This window comes from Lithobates pipiens, unplaced genomic scaffold (assembly GCF_037356315.1).
Source record: "Lithobates pipiens isolate NorthernLeopardFrog02 unplaced genomic scaffold, aLitPip1_a1.2 Scaffold_25, whole genome shotgun sequence".
Classification (NCBI taxonomy): Eukaryota; Metazoa; Chordata; class Amphibia; order Anura; family Ranidae; genus Lithobates; species Lithobates pipiens.
In genome coordinates this window covers 202555156-202573903 of record NW_027507787.1, presented here as the reverse complement: position 1 = coordinate 202573903, position 18748 = coordinate 202555156, and the positions used below count along the sequence as shown (strand labels likewise).

The 18748-nt window shown below is 43.3% G+C and overlaps 1 protein-coding gene across 5 annotated transcripts in view; it reads left to right on the top strand.

Annotated features, from left to right (window-relative positions):
* The window catches only part of SHTN1 (shootin 1), a 169524-nt gene that overhangs the window by 31502 nt on the left and 119274 nt on the right, over positions 1 to 18748 (top strand). For all 5 annotated transcript variants that reach the window (XM_077455441.1, XM_077455440.1, XM_077455437.1 and 2 more), the window contains exon 3: positions 3929 to 3989. In XM_077455441.1, the coding sequence (XP_077311567.1) occupies positions 3929 to 3989 (61 nt within the window). The remainder of the gene's footprint in view (positions 1 to 3928; positions 3990 to 18748) is intronic.

Here is an 18748-nt window from a genome sequence, read left to right as displayed (position 1 = left end):
GGGGGGCACTTTCAGCCTCAAAAAAGAGGCTGAAAATCTCGGCTTATACTCGAGTATATACGGTATATGTCCACACCACACCCTTAAATGGACCCCATAGCAAGCCGCTCCTGAGCCCCATTCTCTGCTCCCTTTTCACTGGCTCTGACTGAGCCAAGGGGCTCCCACTGCTGTATCTGAGCAAATGAGGAGTGTGAGAGCCAAGAGAGGCATGGTTCTGTAGTGGAAATTACTGTATGGGCTCAGGAATGCTTCCAGAAATCACCGTTTGTGAACACATTTTGCAGTGCTATCCAAAAATGCAAGGTCAAGCTCTAACATGCAAAGAAGAAGCCATATTTCAGCAGGACAATGTTGAACCGCATACAGCATCTATGACCACAACATGGCTTTGTAGTAGAAGATTCCAGCTGCTTAACTGGCCTGCCTGCAGTCCAGACCTTTCAACAATTGGAAATATTTGGCACTTGATTAAAAAAATACAACAAAGAAGACCGAGGACTGTTAAGCAGTTAGGGCTCATTAAAAACAAAAACTCAGCAGCTATTAAATACCACCAAAAGAAATCTCTATTTGTGTGAAGAAAATGATAAAAATTTAATCTGGGTATAGTGTAGCATGACTGCGCAATTGTCACTCAAAGTGTGATAGCGCTGAAAAATGGCTTGGGCAGGGAGGGGGTGTAGGTGCCCTGTAGGCAAGTGGTTAAAGGAAGGGGGGGTGCTACAGTGGGGTAAACATGGCCCCTCCCCAACTTTTAAATTACTTTTCTTATTTATTTTTTTTAAATGGTAAATTTTCTAAATTTAACCTTTTCCCGTCCACGCTAATACAAAATAGAAATAAGTACAGCGCAATAATGAAAAGTCCATAAACACAGTGTTCACAAAGGAACTACAAGTCCCAGGCAAAAAGATGAAGAAACCTCATAATGAATATCGGATTTCTATTGGACGCCGCCTCCCACCAGCTGATAAAAATTGGGCACTTCCCGGATTCGATGGACCTCTGAGCTAATAGAAGGTCAAATGAGCTTTGTATCCACAACGAGATAAAGATAACCAGCATCCCAATAGGCCAGATCAGCCAAAAATGGTATAAAAGAAAGGAACACAATCTAAGGGCTCTCTGTACAAAAAGGTCATTTATTTAAAAGCCATACTGCCAGGCTCCATATTAGGTTTAAAAAAAATCAATGACATCTAGCGTAGATGTCCGATATTAGTAGTATTAGCAACATGTAAGGTACGATGACAGCGGGTGACATCCGCAAGATAGCTCCTCCCCGTATGTGTTACGTCTTATGGGACTTCGTCAGCAAGGGCGGGGCTATCGCATCACCTGTGAATTTAATTAGGCGGCTCGTCTCCATGGAGATTGTGGGAAACAGGAAGTTCCTTCTCAAACCCGCCATCTCACATACCTATGGAGACACTGAGCTGACCTATACTTATACAAGAAAAGGGAAAGGGGGGAGGGGCGCTCATAGCCTTCAGACTTCTCCTAAGAAGATCATCTTCTATTTAACATTACTATATATATATATATATATATATATATATATATATATAATATATATGAGAGAGAGAACATTAAATACCCATGGCCATCATAATACAAATATACACATGAAAAGTAACATATTACAAAAATATTCAAAATTAACCGTGAAACCCTATTTATCAGATATAAAATGTTTAACCCTTTCCGGGACTGAAACTTTTTGTCTCATATATCCAGAAGGTTTCTCGTCGATTCGAATGTCGTATGAAATTTCCTCCCCTCCAGTGTTTAACCACTTTTTCTATTCCCCAAAATGTTAAACACCAGGGGTCCCTATTGTGAACAAGCCTAAATTGTTTTGAAACACTATGTGTTTGTAAACCCTGAGCATGTTGTTCACATGCTCAGAAATGCGAACAGCTAGAGGCCTGGAGGTCCTGCCGACATACCGGAGTCCTCAATCGCACTCCAGCATGTATACAACCCCCAGGGTATTGCACGTGTTTTGATTTTTAATAAGGTATTTTTTATTAGTAACATTATGTCTACATTACAAGAAAGGGAACCGCTGTTCCAGGTGTATAGAGATGAGGCTGATTGGAGTACCATACTGAGCACTAGCCCCGGCCCACCTCTGTGGGAAACTTGTAGAAAGAAAAAAGAAATGGCTGCACATGCAGAACTTCCGATTGCCTTTTATTTTATCTCACAACGATAACACCAAAGACGCCAAACTGTGGTCACGTAGACGCGTTTCACACATACATCTTGTGCTTAATCATTATGATTAAGCACAAGATGTATGTGTGAAACGCGTCTACGTATAACAAACTATGAAAGGTTTTTTTTATTTTTTGTTTTTCCCCAAAATTTTAGTTTAATCAGCACTGGGTTTTTAGTTTTTTTTTGCAAAATCAAGTGGTTGTAAACTCCAAAAAAAAAAAAAAATGCCTGCAAGACAAAAGCATAATGAGCTAGTATGCATAGCATACTAGCTCATTATGTATTACTTACCTGAGATCGAAGCCCCCGCAGCGATCCTCCTTCACCGCTCCGACTGGCGGAATCGCTCAAGGAGTTACTTCCAGGTATCGTGGGCTCCGGCGCTGTGATTGGCTGAAGCCACGATGACGTCACTCCCACACATGCTTGCAGGAGCTGCCGGTAATGGCACAGTCTAACTGAAGCAACGGCACGTACGTGACCTCGGCACATGCAAATACAGGGATATCTCCTAAACCAGTGATGGCGAACCTTGACACCCCAGATGTTTTGGAACTCCATTTCCCATGATGCTCAACTACATTACAGAGTACATGATCATCATGGGAAATGTAGTTCTAAAACATCTGGGGTGCCAAGGTTCACCATCACTGTCCTAAACTGTGCAGGTTTAGGAGATATCCGGGGTAGCTACAGGTAAGCCTTATTATAGGCTTATCTGTAGCAAAAAGTGTGTTGTAAGGGTTTACACCACTTTAACCACTTTAAATACCACCAAAAGAAAGTTCTATGTACGTGAAAAAAAAAGATATTTTTTTTGTTTATATGGGTACATTGCAGCATGTGCAATTGTCATTCAAAGTGCGACATCGCTAAAAACTGAAAATTGGCCTGGGCAGGAAGGGGGTAAAAGTGCTCAGTAGGCAAGTGGTTAAACATGTGATATGTTTTCTATTGTGAATAAAATCCGGGTTTATGAGATTTACAAATCCTTGCATTCCGTTTTTATGTAGATTTTAGGCTGGATTCACATCTATGCATTTTTTGTGCATTTTGCAGATTTGCACTACAGAAAGTGTTCCATAGAAAACCGTGTTAAATGGACTGTAGTACAAATCTGCAAAATGCAAAAAGCACTAAAACTGCATAGGTGTGAATCCAGCCTTACACAGCGTCCCAACTTTTTTGGAATTTGGGTTGTAGAATGTAATTTCTGAAATGTTTCTACAGAGATCGTGTCCTTATCAAAAAAAAAACACTAAACTCCCAATGAATGCCCCATATTGAATTAGTCTATTGGCCAGGTCTCTAATCTCTGTGTCATATGGTTCTGTGAATTTTCCACTGCTGATTGCTCTGCAGCTCCTGTATGCAATTTTATGCAAGATATACCGCAGTGAGCTTTATCCTCTATGACACTTGAAACTATCTCCAATGTATCTGCTGTGACGTGTGTGGGAATAATAGGCTTGTGCCTGTAGAGTCGTGCAGTGCTGTGCCTGTCCTGTCATTGTGCTAAGTGTGTCATCACCATAGATATATCTGCGCTCCATGCAATGGACAGTATTTGTCCCTGACACTGGCTGCCAGCCATGCCCTCTATTCTGCGCTGAATATTCTGTCCTTTTCATATTGTGTTCTGGAATTCTGAACAAAGCACCGCAATCACTCACTAAGTTTGTCCTTTTTTGTCTCTTTGCAGTTCGACAAGGTTAAGCAGGAGCGCGATGAGGCCGTCAGAAAGCTGGAGGAATTCAGCAAAAGTGAGTGACAGTTCTTAAAGAGACCCCCACCCCGGGGTTCGTGTTGTTATTATTGAAGATTTATATAGCACTGTTGCGTCCCGTGGTGCTGTACAGAATGCTGCACATAAAGCTGACGCGGAGAAAGCCTTTGAATTGCGGGGCAGATTGTATGCAGCGGAGGCAGCTGGAGCCGGTATGTCAGACCCAGACGGAGCGCGGATCCAGCAGGGGCCACCTTACAAGACCGCATGTGATCGGCTGGAACAAATAACGCGCTACTATAGGGAGGGAAGCTAATTAGAACATTTGGGATTTTGGTGTTATTATGTAGCAGCTGTGTTGCTGAATGTTTCAGCGGTTTAACAAGAAGCCATCACATCTCGGGAATTACAGAAATCCTGATAGCTATTCTAAATTATTAGAATTGTGTCCGATTACTGTGCAGTTGGTTTTGCACAGAGCAGCCCCGATCCTCCTCTTCTCAGGTCCCTCTTTGCTGCTCCTTGCCCCCCCCCCCCCCCCTCCCGTGATTGGCTGACTGACTTTGATTGACAGTCATGGGAGCCAGTGGCACCCCTGCTGTATCTCAGCCAATCAGGAGTGTCCCGGACGGCTTGGACACTCGTGGACATCGCTGGAGAGAGATGGGGCTCAGGTAAGTGATTGGGGGGTGCTGGGGAGGCTACTACACACAGGCTTTTTAATCTCAATGCATAAAATGTATTGGGATAAAAAAAAAAACTTCTGCCTTTTACAATCATTTTAATTTGCTTCCCTGGTTCTTCCTTTCCCCATTCACCAAGATGCTGATGACATTTTTAAAGTCTGGGAAATGTATTCCTTGCAGTACTGCTGTGCCTTCTAGGGCAGTGGTCTCCAAACTGCGGCCCATGGGCCAGATATGGCCCTTTACTTTCCCTTTATGTGGCCCTTGGGGAACTTTTCCTCCCACTGACACCAATGATGGGTCATTCTTCCTTCTGCTGGCACCAAGAATAGGTCACTATTCCTCCTACTAACACCAGAAATGGGGCAATATTCCTCCTACTGACCAGAATTGGGGAACTATTCCACCTACTGACACCTGTGATGGGGTACGATGCCTCTCACTGATACTAGCAATTGAAAATATTTTCCCCACCAATACATATGATGGAACACTATTCCTCCCACTGAAACCAATGATGGGGCACAATGCCTCCCTCTGATACCAGCAATTGGCAATATTTCCCCCACCAATACCAATGATGGGGCTTTATTCCTCCCACTCAAATCAATGATGGGTCACTATTCCACCCAATGATGCCAATGATAGGGCCCTATTCCTCCCTCTGATATCAACAATTGGCAACATTTCCCCCATCGGTACCAATGATGGGGCAGTATTCCTCCTCCTGCTGACCACAGGTAGTCATTGTCTTATTCCTGCTGACAACCAAGCCTGAGGCCTTTTCTACTCCCACTTACCCCCCCAAAGTCTGAAGGACCGTAATCTGATCCTTAGTTTTGAAGTTTTGGAGACCCCTGTTCTAGGGAAAAAGGAGAACTACCCGATCTTACCTGATCCTCCCTCGGCAGATGATGCTCCCCCATATTCAACAGTGGACCCTGCATTGGTCTTGATGATGTCAGGACCTTAGACAGGGAGAAGATACTGTGGCAACTGGGCTAACAGCATGGATCAGGGAAGTAAATCTTTTTAAACATGTCTCCTAGATCTTAAAGCGGAGTCCCATCTTCCCCCAGTAAAAATTAAAAGTCAGTAGTTACAAACACTTAGTCCAGCTTATTTTCGGATCAGCTCTCGGGTGCTGCCGCCACCATTCGTGGTAAAGGAAGCCAGCAGTGAAGCCTTTCTGCTTCAAAGCCAGTTCCCCACTGTGCTTTCTAACTGGCCCGTCCAATGGATAAGGGGGGCCGAACTTCAGAGGGCTGTCGCTGGGGTGGCGCTGTCTCCCAGAAGTGGGAATGGGTACCTGTCAAATGGGTACTTGTCTCCCCCCGAAAGGTGCCAAATGGCACCAGATAAGCAGAGCTTCCGCTTTAAGTCCTGTGCACTTATCACATAGCGGAAGAAAGCTTTCCTGCCCGCAATTTTGTGTGAGCAATTTTCATGCTATTCCTTGTGTCCTGCATAGGGCATCCAATCCATCTGTACAGACTGCCCCATTCGCACTTGTCGTGCAAAAGGTTCTCTTTGGGAGATGAGCTTCATGCTAATTTTAAATGTGCGTTTTGCTGTGCCATTCTGTTTCGCAACAATTGTGGCAAAAACGCACTTTGGGGCATTTGGGGTGCCATTAAGAATAATGCCACACATTTTACCATGATTTGGAATCATGGGCAGAATAACAGCATTTCTGCCCATGGTTCCAAACCGCCTAATGTTAACAGGCACTAAATTAGCAATTAAACCTTGCAGTGCAGGTGCAGCCTGGAATATTTTTTTAAGTTTGCCAGATTTGGGCTTTAAGTAAGACCTTTCCATTTTTATTTTATACCGCTTTTGAGATCCAGTGATGACATCAATGGATCGCTTTCTTCTCTATACAATGCTGACAGATCATGGCTGGTGGAAAGGAACTGCACAAAGCCTGCTGAAAACAACAGTTTGCCTTCGGTAATTCCCACATGTAATTCTGAGAATCCATGATTGAAAGAACTGAAATCCAATGAATGACTGCAATTCCCAACATCCCTTGTAGCTTCTTTCTCCTCCATAGCAGCATCTCTGCCCCTCTGGGGGAAGAGGTTGTATCACCATTCGAATTCTTGAATTCTGCCTGTTTGTACATTTCTAAGGCTGACTCTCCACTTTTATGCGGGATGGTTGTCTTTGGTTGGGGGTCTCTACTTTTTGGGATTAAGAATTTATTTATTTAGAGGGTGGGGTCCACTCTTTAATTGAGGCATGGTCTCCTTTTAGGGGGTTGGCAGGGTCTGCTCTTTGGGTGGGGTGAAGTGTATAGATATATTTTTTTTTGGGGTGGGGGTGTGTCTGCTCTTTGAAGGGTGGCAAGATCTGCTTGTTTGGCTGGTGACGTTTCCTCCTTAGGGGGTCTAGGTCGGTCAGCGTCATCTTCAGGGGAGTGGAGTCTTGCTTTAAGAGAAGCCACCTTTTTTGAGAGGTGGGTCCAATCTGTAGGAAGATGGGGTCTTCTCCTCGGAGGGTGATGGTGGGGTGTCCTTTTTTTGTGTGGCAGCATCTCCTCTTTAGGGACATGGTTTGCGGAGGTCTTATTTTAGGGTTGAGGGTCTGAATTTTGTTGGGCCTTTCATTTAGGGGTATAGGTTAATTTATACTCATCCTGATCCAACCATAACCCTTATTTGATGAATGTGGATCTTTTTTTTGAGGTCTGCATTGTCTCATTACTGACTTTATAGAGGAGGGACCTAAGGAAGACACTGAATAAAATCATATAATGAAGACCATTGTTCACAAACCATAGAACAATTAAATAGGCTGTAGATTATACACTTTTTTTTTTGTTCCCCCCCTTCAACCAGCAGGTTGAATGAAAAAAAAAGTGCTGATTTCCCCCATCTACACGTTTTGGATCACTTCCGCCATGCTATTGTGTTCTCACGATGGGGAGCCCGCCATTAGAATATAATGATCAGTGTTGCCTGCTATACCCACCACCACTGATTGTTTGCTGTACAGGAGTCGATTGATAGATGGACTTCTGTACAACCAGGGTGCACATGAATGGGCTGAAATGTAGCCGATCCCTGCTGAACAGGCTGAATTATAATCCATGTCTGTCCTATGGCCGGCATTAGTCCTCATTCAATCAACATTCCTAAACTGGCTATGAGCAGTGAGTCTGCACGCAACTCCAAAATGCTCCCCCCCGCCCCTCCCCAAACGTGGTTTGATGTGGAGAAAAAAATGCGGATTGAAACGATGGATGACACAGTGGTGTAGTGGGTAGCACTCTCACCTAGCAGTAAAAAGGGTTGCTGGTTTGAATCCCAACCACAACACTACCTGCCTGGAGTTTGCATGTTCTCCCTGTGCCTGCGTGGGTTTCTTCCAGGTACTCCGGTTTCCTCCCACAATCCTAAGACATGCAGGTAGGTTAATTTGGCTTCTGTCCCAAATTGGCCCTAGTATATGAATGGGGACCTTGGATTGTGGGCTCCTTGAAGGTAGGGACCGATGTGAGTGTGCGATGTACAAGGATAGGGACAATTGTAGACACTCACTCAGGTTGAACTGGATGGACTGGTGTCTTTATTCAACCTTACTAACTATGTAACTATGATGATTTTCTGTCTTTTATGATATTCCTCTCCCTACTTCTCAACTAGGGTAGAACAATCAGTAAAACAACCCTTCTATGGCACCATCCCACTTCCAATACCAAGTAATATCCTACTCCAAAACTCCACCAAGTGGAAATGGAGAAAGTATATTGGGACATTAAATGTGCTCATTAAATGTTAGAGGGAACACATATTAACCATTGTAAAAATAAACCTAATTTTATTGCATCAATAAAAGCCTGTTAATATGCACATTACATGCACACGTGATTTCTCGATTGCCATTACAATGTGGTACAATATACTGAAAATTGGTGTAAAAGGCGTAGTGGATAGTCGTGTTTCGCAATCTTGTCGCTTCCTCAGGATCCAGGCCAATCAAACATATAATATGGCTGTGCAGAATAACAGCAGAACATATAATACCACCATGTTTACTACATCAATTAAAGCATACAAAACAACTAAATATATTAACTTAAGGAGGAACTACAGTCTGCTCACGTAATTTGTATTAAAATATCAAATTATGTTATTAAAATATATTTAAAAATACCTTTGCCATTCTGAAGCTTCCCTCCAACCACTTTTCATATTATTTTATATACACTGTGATTCTGTACTTGCCAAATATGCTGCAGAAATCTCCCTCTACTGAGTCTGGCTGCAACCATTTTAACTGTGGGCAGCTGAAGCTGCTGCCTGTTGACTTCTTGGATTTACACAGACACACCTCCAGCTCTGCAGCTCTCATCTGTGCTCTTATGACTCATCCCCCTCCCTTCCTGGCAAACGCTCATGAAAGTGAGAGAGAGCTGTGCATGATGTCATAAGCCTAGAACAGTGATGGTGAACCTTGGCACCCCAGATGTTTTGGAACTACATTTCCCATGATTCTCATGCACTCTGCAGTGTAGTTGAGCATCATGGGAAATGTAGTTCCAAAACATCTGGAGTGCCAAGGTTCACCATTACTGGTCTAGCCTAATGACTAGACAAGAAACAGGAAAGTGGGCTGTATAAGGTATTTACTGGCAGAAAAAAGTTTTATTATCCAAAGTAAAAACAAGAGCAGAAGATTTAATAGATAACTGAAGGTCCACTTTAAGAACACCTGGTGGCTTTCGGTGTCGGGCAAAGAAGAGAAATCGGAGGTAAGAGATGGGAAAAGAACAAAAAAGGAGTAGGAGTATATAATACGTGATATTCCCCTGCCATTGAGCCCTTTTCTCCACTTAAAGAAATACTGAAAATCGTTCACAAAACAAATGACAGAACGAAGCACATTATAACCAGAGCCTGCTATTCCCTGTCCGTCCACCAGGAGGGCGACAACAGCAATGCCAGCTCTGTGTTGGGGATAGATTTGCCATCCTGTGTTAGCCAAAAACAAACATGGAAATTAAAAACACAGAAAACATTGTCTAATGCCCCGTACACACGAGCGGACTTAAGTCCGACAGACTTCCAAAGGAGTTCCGTCGGAGTTCTGCTGGAATTCCGACGGAGTTCTGACAGACTTTTCGGCCGAACGGACTTGGCCACACACAATCACACTAAACTCCGACGGATTCGAACGTGATGACGTACGACTGGACTCGAATAAGGAAGTTCATAGCCAGTAGCCAATAGCTGCCCTAGCGTCGGTTTTAGTCCGTCGGAGTAGCATACACACGAGCGGAGTTTTCGAAGGGGACCGGGTCCGGCGGAGTTCCGTCGGGAAAATTTGAAGCATGCTTCATTTCTAAAGTCCGTCAGACTTTGGCGAATCAAAAGTCCGTTGCAGCCCACACACGATCGGATAGTCTGACGGACTCGGTCCTTCGGACTTTGGATGTTGAAAAGTCCGCTCGTGTATACGGGGCATAAGGGTTCCCTTTTTTTAGTGGCTAACCAAATGCTATTAACATGGCGAGTTTGGGGTGGCCTTGGACGAGCTGCGAAATGGCCCTTTACTGTAATGGTTCTGACTTCTAATCGTTGGTCTGAATGACTGCAAAATCTCCCATACTGCTCTTTCTCCTTCTCCATTCGCTCAACTTCTATTTCCTTTTATTTTTCATCCTTTTTAACCTTTTATTGAGGACGTTGGAATGTGTTCTATTGTTTCCTTCTGAAATGTGGTGCCACAAATGATAAAACACCATTATTGCCTTTCTTTGTTGGCCGTCTCTGCAGATCTTTTTTGTATTCTGTTCAATTCGGCTAAATACAATCCAGGTGCCCCAAAACAAAAAGTGCTTTATAGTTTGTTGTCTTTGGAAAGCAGCCCCAACCTGAGTAGAAAAGCCTGTCTTCTGCTAGCTTGCTGGAGAGAAGGACCCTTGCGCTGTGAAAGCAGCAGTCTCTCCAATACCCCCTATGAATAGAGATTTGTAAACTCTGACTGCCAGGGGCATGCTGCATCTCTGCAGAGAGACCACTGTATCCACACACAGAGCAAGGGTCCTTCTCTGCAGCATGCCAGCAGGGGACAAGCTTCTCTTCTCAGGTTGTGGCTGCTTTCTAAAGCAATCCAATATAAGACTTTGTACACAAAGATGTACCACTCCAGGTGGCAATCCTGCTGCTACACCGCCCCTGCACATGGAAATGGTGCTGGCTTAGCGTGCAATGGACATTCAAAAGGAGAAATCTGGACAGCCGCACTCCAATACAATCACCTTTTATTAAAGTAAAAAAACAGTCCATGCAGCAAACTGGTTGTGTCTATGGGAATGTTTGACCATTTTTCCAAAAGTGCATTTGTGAGGTCTGGCACTGATGTGGAGGAGAAGTGAACAAGGCTTATCGCTGCTGACTGTACTCACAGTAAAGGCTTGGAAATAAATACGCTTGATGATATGGAGTTTCCGGCTGCTGTTATTCAATGACCGATGTGGAGGAGAAGGCCTGGCTCTCAATCTCTGCTCTAATTCATCCCTAAAGTGTTCTATCAGATTGAGGTCAGGACACTGTGAAGCCAGTCAAGTTCCTCCATGCCAAACTCACTCATCCATGTCTATGGACCTTGCTATGTGAACTGGTCCAAATCATTTGGTGGAGGGTGGATTATGGTGTGGGGTTGTTTTTTAGGGGTTGGGCTTGGCCCCTTCGTTTCAGTGAAGGGAACTCTTAAGGCATCAGTATACCAAGACATTTTGGACAATTTCGTGCTCCCAACTTTGTGGGTGGCCTCTTCCTGTTCCAACATGACTGCCCACCAGTGCACAAAGCAAGGTCCATAAAGACATGGATGAGTGAGTTTGGGGTGGAGGAGCTTGACTGGCCACTTGATTGGCCTGCACAGGGTCCTGCCGATGGAACACCTTTGGGAGACTGCGAGCCAGGCTTTCTCATCCAACATCAGTGCCTGACCTCACAAATGTGCTTCTTGAAGAATGGTCAAACATTCCCATAGACACACTCCTAAACCTTGTGGACAGTCTTCCCAGAAGAGTTGAAGTTATTATAGCTGCAAAGGGTGGGCCAACTCAATATTGAACCCATGTGTACGTGTGTAAAGGCAGGAGTCCCAATACTTTTGACAATATTGTGTGTGTGTGTGTGTGTGTGTATGTATGTATGTGTGTGTGTGTATATATATATATATATATATATATATATATATATATATATATATATATATATATATTATGTTATGTTGTGGTTTACTGGGATTATGGCTGAAGATATCATCCATAACCCTGATATTGTTTTTTTTTCAGCCGGCGACTGGCTTTCCCTTGAAAGTGTTCAGAACGGCTCATTAGCTGCTGGAACGCTTTCAGAAGCGGTGGGAGGTCACCCCTGCCGCTTGCCGATGTCTCTTGGACTTACCGTTCCCATCTTCTCACCCGAGAAACGATCCGACGATTTGGCCAGCAGGTCACTGAGGCTGTAAAAGACTAGATCATTTTTGATTGCTTCTATGGCCTTAGCGGACCGGAGCGATGTCATGATGTCACTTCTGGTCCAGGTTGTAAGTAAACCATTTTTTTCTGTTTTTTAATAGTAAAAGATCACTTTTTTTTTTTTTTGATCTTTTGCTTTTAAAGGTAAAGAAGATATTTAGGGTCTTTTTTTCTATTACAAGGGATGTTTACATTCTTTGTAATAGGAATAAAAGTGATCAAAAAAAGGAAAATTAAAGGGACAGCGTAAAAATAAAATAAATAAGATAAAAACTAATTTAAATCGCCCCCATTAAATTGCCCCTACCGTAGTTTGTCGTCATTCCACATGTTGGATATCTATTTACTCGGCATAACATACAAATTGTTATATATAGTGTTTTTTGTATTTATTTTTTCCCAAAAAAATACCACTGTGCAAATACCGTGTGACATAAAAAAATGGCAACAGTCATTATTTTATTCCCTAGGGTCTCTAGGTGTAATGTTTGGGGGTTATAAGTAATTTTCTAGCAAAAAATACTGATTTCAACTTGTAAACAAAATGTGCCAGAAATGGTCTTGTCTTCAAGTGGTTAAAAGCACCAAAATGCAAACTGCCATTTTTGTTAAACTGCCATTATTGTACAGTCAGAAGGATTTTTATCTTAATGCATTCTATGCATTAAAGTGATTGTGCACAGTGGCAGTATGACATGTTTGTTATTTAAAAAAATAAAAAAACGAAACCTTACAGAGTAGCCCCGATCCTCGACTTTGGGGGTCCCGCAATGGCTCTGGCAGCTCCTCCTCTTATCAGATAACCCCCTAGGAGAAATGCTCTCCGGGGGGTTACCTTGTGGACATGCTCCCGAATCCAGCATTTGGCATCCATAGACGCCAAGATGTAGGACTCGGCCCTGCCCCCTTGCGCCCCATGTCATTGGATTTGATTGACAGCAGCGGGAGCCAATGGCTGCGCTGCTATCAATCTATCCAAACAAGAGCCGAGAACCCCGGGCAGAGAGGAAGAGTGCATCTCCGGCGGGGGAATACAGGACTCGGGTAAGTAAAAACGGGGGGGTTTGGGGGGCTGGTCAGTGACAGACGTTTTTTTCACCTTAATGCATTGGATGCATTAAGGAGAAAAAACATGAGAGTTTACAAACCCTTTAAGATATAAAAACCTTCTGTGCAGCAGCCCCCCTAATACTTACCTAAGGTCCATCTAGATCCAGTGATGAAGCATGAGAGACTCTGCTGTCTGGGACTCGCCTCCTCATTGGCTGAGACAGCAGCGTGGCACCATTGGCTCCCGCTGCTGTCAGAGAGCCAATGAGGAGAGAAAGGGGAGGGGCCAGGCTGTGGCTCTGAGTCTGAATGGACCCACATAGCAGCGGCTCAGGAGTACCAATAGCAAGCTGCTTGCTGTGGGGGCACTCGGCAGGAGGGAGGGGCCCAGTGCACCGAAGAGGGACCCGAGAAGAGGAGGATCTGGGCTGCTCTGTGCAAAACCACTGAACAGAGAGAGTTATTTAAAAAAAAAAAAAAGAGACTTTAGTATCACTTTAATACTTGATTGAAATAGTTTTGTTTTTACCTTTTTCTGAGGCACTTATTGAAGGCGAACAATTTTATCCTATTAAACCTACAATTAGGCTCGGTTCACGCTGAGGCGACTTGTCAGGCGTTTTAGTGCAATGGAACCGTTCTAATCGAGGCGACTCAAGTCAATCCGACAAGGAAAAAGGTTCCTGCACTACTTGGGGGCAACTTCAGTGCAGCTTGCACTGACTTCTATTAAAAACGTAGTTTGCAAGCTGCGCTGAAGTCGCGCTGCGCGGGATGGCTTCAAAGTCAGGCGACTTTTTAAAGCCGCTCAGTGTGATCCGAGCATTGGGGTCTAATCATTTCATCAAACAAAATAATATTTTATTAGAGCAACAACTTCTGCCTCTACTAGACTTTGCTTAGCAGCTGCTGGGTAAAGTGTTGATTTTGTGACATTGTTAGGCTGTTGAAATTCCAGCCAGCAAATTCTTGTGTAATTGTGGTATGGAATGTCCAGGAGTGGATTCATAAACTCTTCTATATGGCAACCAGTTTGACCACTTTTTCCACATAGTTTACCAGGCAAACACTAGATATTCATTCAAATATTGCCTTCAGATAAAGGCGATACACTTCAAGTGACACATGAGATTGATGTGGTGTATTTATTCTCATAACATAAATTAACAAAATGCAGATTTGTCACATAGAACAAGTAAGTACTTTCACCGCCATTTCAAATCCATGAAATTAAAATCTGATGATCAGAACCTCCTCAGGGAGAATGTTGGTGAAACTTTTCGGCTATTGGCAATGGCACCGCTCGAATCGGCGCAGACTTTGCGGTGCCGCAAAGATTCCCAAAAATAGTTCCTGTACTATTGGCGACAGTCCATCCAGTTCAACCTGAGTGAGTGTCTACAATTGTCCCTATCCCTTTACATTGCACACTCACGTCACACGTCCCTACCCTCAAGGAGCCCACAATCCAATATAGTAGGGCCAATTTTTAGACAGAAGCCAATTAACCTACCTGCATGTCTTTGGAGTGTGGGAGGAAACCGGAGTACCCGAAGGAAACCCACACAGGCACAGGGAGAACATGCAAACTCCAGGCAGGTAGTGTCATGGTTGAGATTTGAACCAGCGACCCTTTTTACTGCTAGGTGAGAGTGCTACCCACTACACCACTGTGCCGCCCATCTTTGTGTAAAAAGATGCGCTTTAATTTAAACGTACAGTCTAATAGAAGTGAATGGGAGCATGCCTAAAACCATGTGTAAAACACATATAAATGGCACTGCACCCAATCCGTGGCATGCTGGGGTGAACCCTCATGTATTTAGGCCAAGTTTATATGTGCAGCTAAAGTTCAGATTACAAAGGAGAAATTAAGTTCTAGAGCAAGTCTAAAGGGAAAAACTCAATTTTAAAGCTCTTGAAGTAGAAAAACACAGAAAATACATTTTTTTGGGACTTTTTAAGCGCATACATATACAAACAGAGACATATTTATTGAAAAATATAAATTGTATTCAATTAAAAAATCCATAAACAAGGATAAATTGATCAGTAACAGATACCACTATATGTGTAAATTGTTATCTCTACGTGTTTTGCCTGTTAAGGCTTCCTCAGGAGATTGTTTTGCAATGAACACAGTAGTTGTGGACTGATCACTAAATAAAAAAGATGTATATCAAAACAAACAATTATACAAAGTAAATACATGTAAAAAACTAAAAAATGAATTGAATACATTGCAGTTTAATATAGGACTGTGTGCTAACAAACAAAATGCATGCTCTGATCTGGTACCAACCTTAAAAACATCAATGATCATTTAAAACTGTGGAAAATCTAGGCAGGACCATTTGAAAGCATCATAGAGAGGGATAGCATGTTTGGGAAGATCTAATAATCCATCTAGGTCAGAAAGTATATGTATATAAAATCAATAAATGTTCAATCAGATCAAAAAAACTAAAAATCTCAACTATAAAAAGCCTACCTTTAAAGAATTTTCAAGATGAAAAAATATGGACTAGAAATCTACCCTTTCAGTTCAGATTACTTTTCAGAGGCAGTTGACAGGCAGCGGAGAGGCGATATGACTCCTTGCTGACTATTTAACCCTGTAAATGTTGTACTATATGAGTATAAGAAGTTTAGAATACACAGATATTCCGTTGCCACTGAATAGTAATAGTAACAAATCCATTTGTGACATGAAACCCAAGCAGTGCACTGGCCGATAAGGATTGCATGTTGCTGTAGGTAACAGGCACCCCAATTTGTAAGAGGGTAAGAAAGGGTAAAAAAAGAAGGGAGATATCCAATTACCACTTTGGGGGCATCCAAGTAGAAAGAAAGAAGAGAAGAAACTAAAAAGGTAAGTAAGAGGAGAGCAGAATGGTTAGAGAATTAAAAGGAGCTTGCCTGGGAGTAAAAGGAAAGAAGGGGGGATTCCCTAGTGGTCCAATCCAGCTGCAGCATTCAAAGGCTATGGCGTACTGTCTTATGGAGAGTAGGGTTTGGTCAGTGTTCTGGGTATTGTATGTGATCCTGGCGTCACAGACTCTTAGGAACTTAGCATGGGTGTCATCCAGAATGGAGGTGATATTCTCATGTACCATAGTGCCCATTAGCCCATGTTTAACAGTGGGATTAATGAGCGGTGGTCTCTATGCTCTGGCCAAGGTCTGCAGTGCAGCCAAAAACACAAACTCGCCAGCTTCCCCTGAGGGATAAAACGGTTTGTGTAGCAGGGCTTCCCAAGGGATCATAGGATAAAAACCTGGTTGCCTTAGGACAGGTCCACCAGACATGGAATAAAGTACCCTGATATAGAAGGATTGAACTTAGATGGGTGGTCAAGGGTCATATTTCACAGTGAGAGTAGTTTATAGGCATTTTCTTGGCCCTTAATATTCAGTATTTATCTATGGATGCCCTCCCAGAAAAACCCGACCGCGCTGTAGTCATCTTTCGGCTATGGCCCGGTCGGCAAGTGGTTAAAGAGCTACGACTTATTCTATGTACAAAAAGGGCCTATTTCTCTCAAATATTCACAAATCTGTCTAAATCTGTGTTGGTGAGCACTTCTCCTTTGCCGAGATAATCCATTCAAATCACAGATGTGGCATATCAAGATGCTGATTAGACATCGTGATTATTGCATAGGTCTGCCTTAGTCTGGCCACAATAAAAGGCCACTCAAAAATGTGCAACTTTACTATATTGGGGAGGGGGTTCCGAAAACCAGTCAGTATCTGGTGTGACCACTGATTGCCTCACGCAGTGCAGTACTTCTCTTCGCTTATAGTTGATCAGGTTGTTGATTGTGGCCTGTGGAATGTTGGTCCATTCCTCTTCAATGGCTGTGCAAAGTTGTTGGATATTAGCAGTAACTGGAACACGCTGACGTTTACGCCGACCCAGAGCATCCCAAACATGATCAGTGGGTGACGTGTCCGGTGAGTATGCTGGCCATGCAAGAACTGGGATGTTTTCAGCTTCCAGGAATTGTGTACAGATCCTTGCAACATGGGGCCATGCATTATGCTGCAACATGAGGTGATGGTTGTGGATGAATGCCACAGCAATGGGCCTCAGGATCTCGTCACGTTATCTCTGTGCATTCAAAATGCCATCAATAAAATGCACCTGTGTTCATTGTGCATAGCATACGCCTGCCCCACCGCCACCATGGGCCACTCGATCCACAACTTGACATCAGCAAACCGCTCACCCACACAACGCCATACATGCTGTCTATCTGCCCTGTACAAAGTGTCAGACGCCATTGAATGTGAGCATTTGCACACTCAAGTCGGTTACGACGACGAACTGCAGTCAGGTCGAGACCCCAATGAGGACGATGAGCAGATGAGCTTCCCTGAGACAGTTTGTGCAGAAATTATTTTTTAATGCCAACCCGATTGTTGCAGCAGCTGTCCGGGTGGCTGGTCTCAGATGCTCTTGGAGGTGAAGATGCTGGATGTGGAAATCCTTGGCTGGAGTGGTTACACGTGGTCTGCGGTTGTGAGGCTGGTTGGATGTACTGCCAAATTCTCTGAAACACCTTTGGAGACGGATTATAGTAGAGAAATTAACATTCAATTCAAGGGCAACCTCTGGTGGACATTCCTACAGTCAGCATGCCAATTGCACGCTCTCTCAAAACTTGCGATATCTTTTTTATTGTGCTGTGTGAGAAAACTGCACATTTTAGAGTGGCCTTTTATTGTGCCCAGCCTGAGGCACACCTGTGAGGTGGATGCATTATCTCGGCAAAGAAGTGCTCACTAACACAGATTTAAGCCTTGTACACACGATCAGGTTTTCGGCAGGGAATTGTGCGATGACCGACTGCCTAAAATCCGCTTGTTTTTTGCGCTCCATCAGGCAATTGTTTTCCAACTTTCCTCCAACAAATGTTGCATGGCAGGCTAGTAAATTTTTGGCAGACAACTGTCTGTCAGATTTTCCTATCACGTGTACACAAGTCCGTCACACAAAAGTCCAAAGTACAAACACGCATGTTCACAATCAATGCTCACCAAACATGACATTAGCAGAAGGTGTCCAAAGGGTAACGCTCAAGAGCTGAAATTACATGTAGTACGTCACTACGTTTGTGTTTGTTGGCTGACAATTGTTGTACCGTTCGTATGCAAGACGAGTTCCTGGCACACGCCCTTCAGACAATAGTCTGACGCCCTGTTGGCCAACAATCTAATCGTGTGTACGAGGCTTTAGACAGATTTGTGAACAATATTTGAGAGAAATAGACCTTTTGTATACACAAAAAAAGTCGTAGCTCTTTGTGTTCATCTCATGATAAATAGGGGCAAACACAAAAGTGTTGTGTTTTTATAATTTTGCTCAGTGTATATTACCACACACTCGACGTTCTAAACGCTGCGTCGTGTACACCTAGCTCATTTGTTAGAGAAATCTTTTCTGCATTTAGAAAATTGATATTTATTTATTTTGCTAATGTTTATTCCTCTTATCGCATTAGTAAATGAATCGCTGGCAGGTTATTGTTAAATTGCCTAGCGAGATAATGGCGATCAT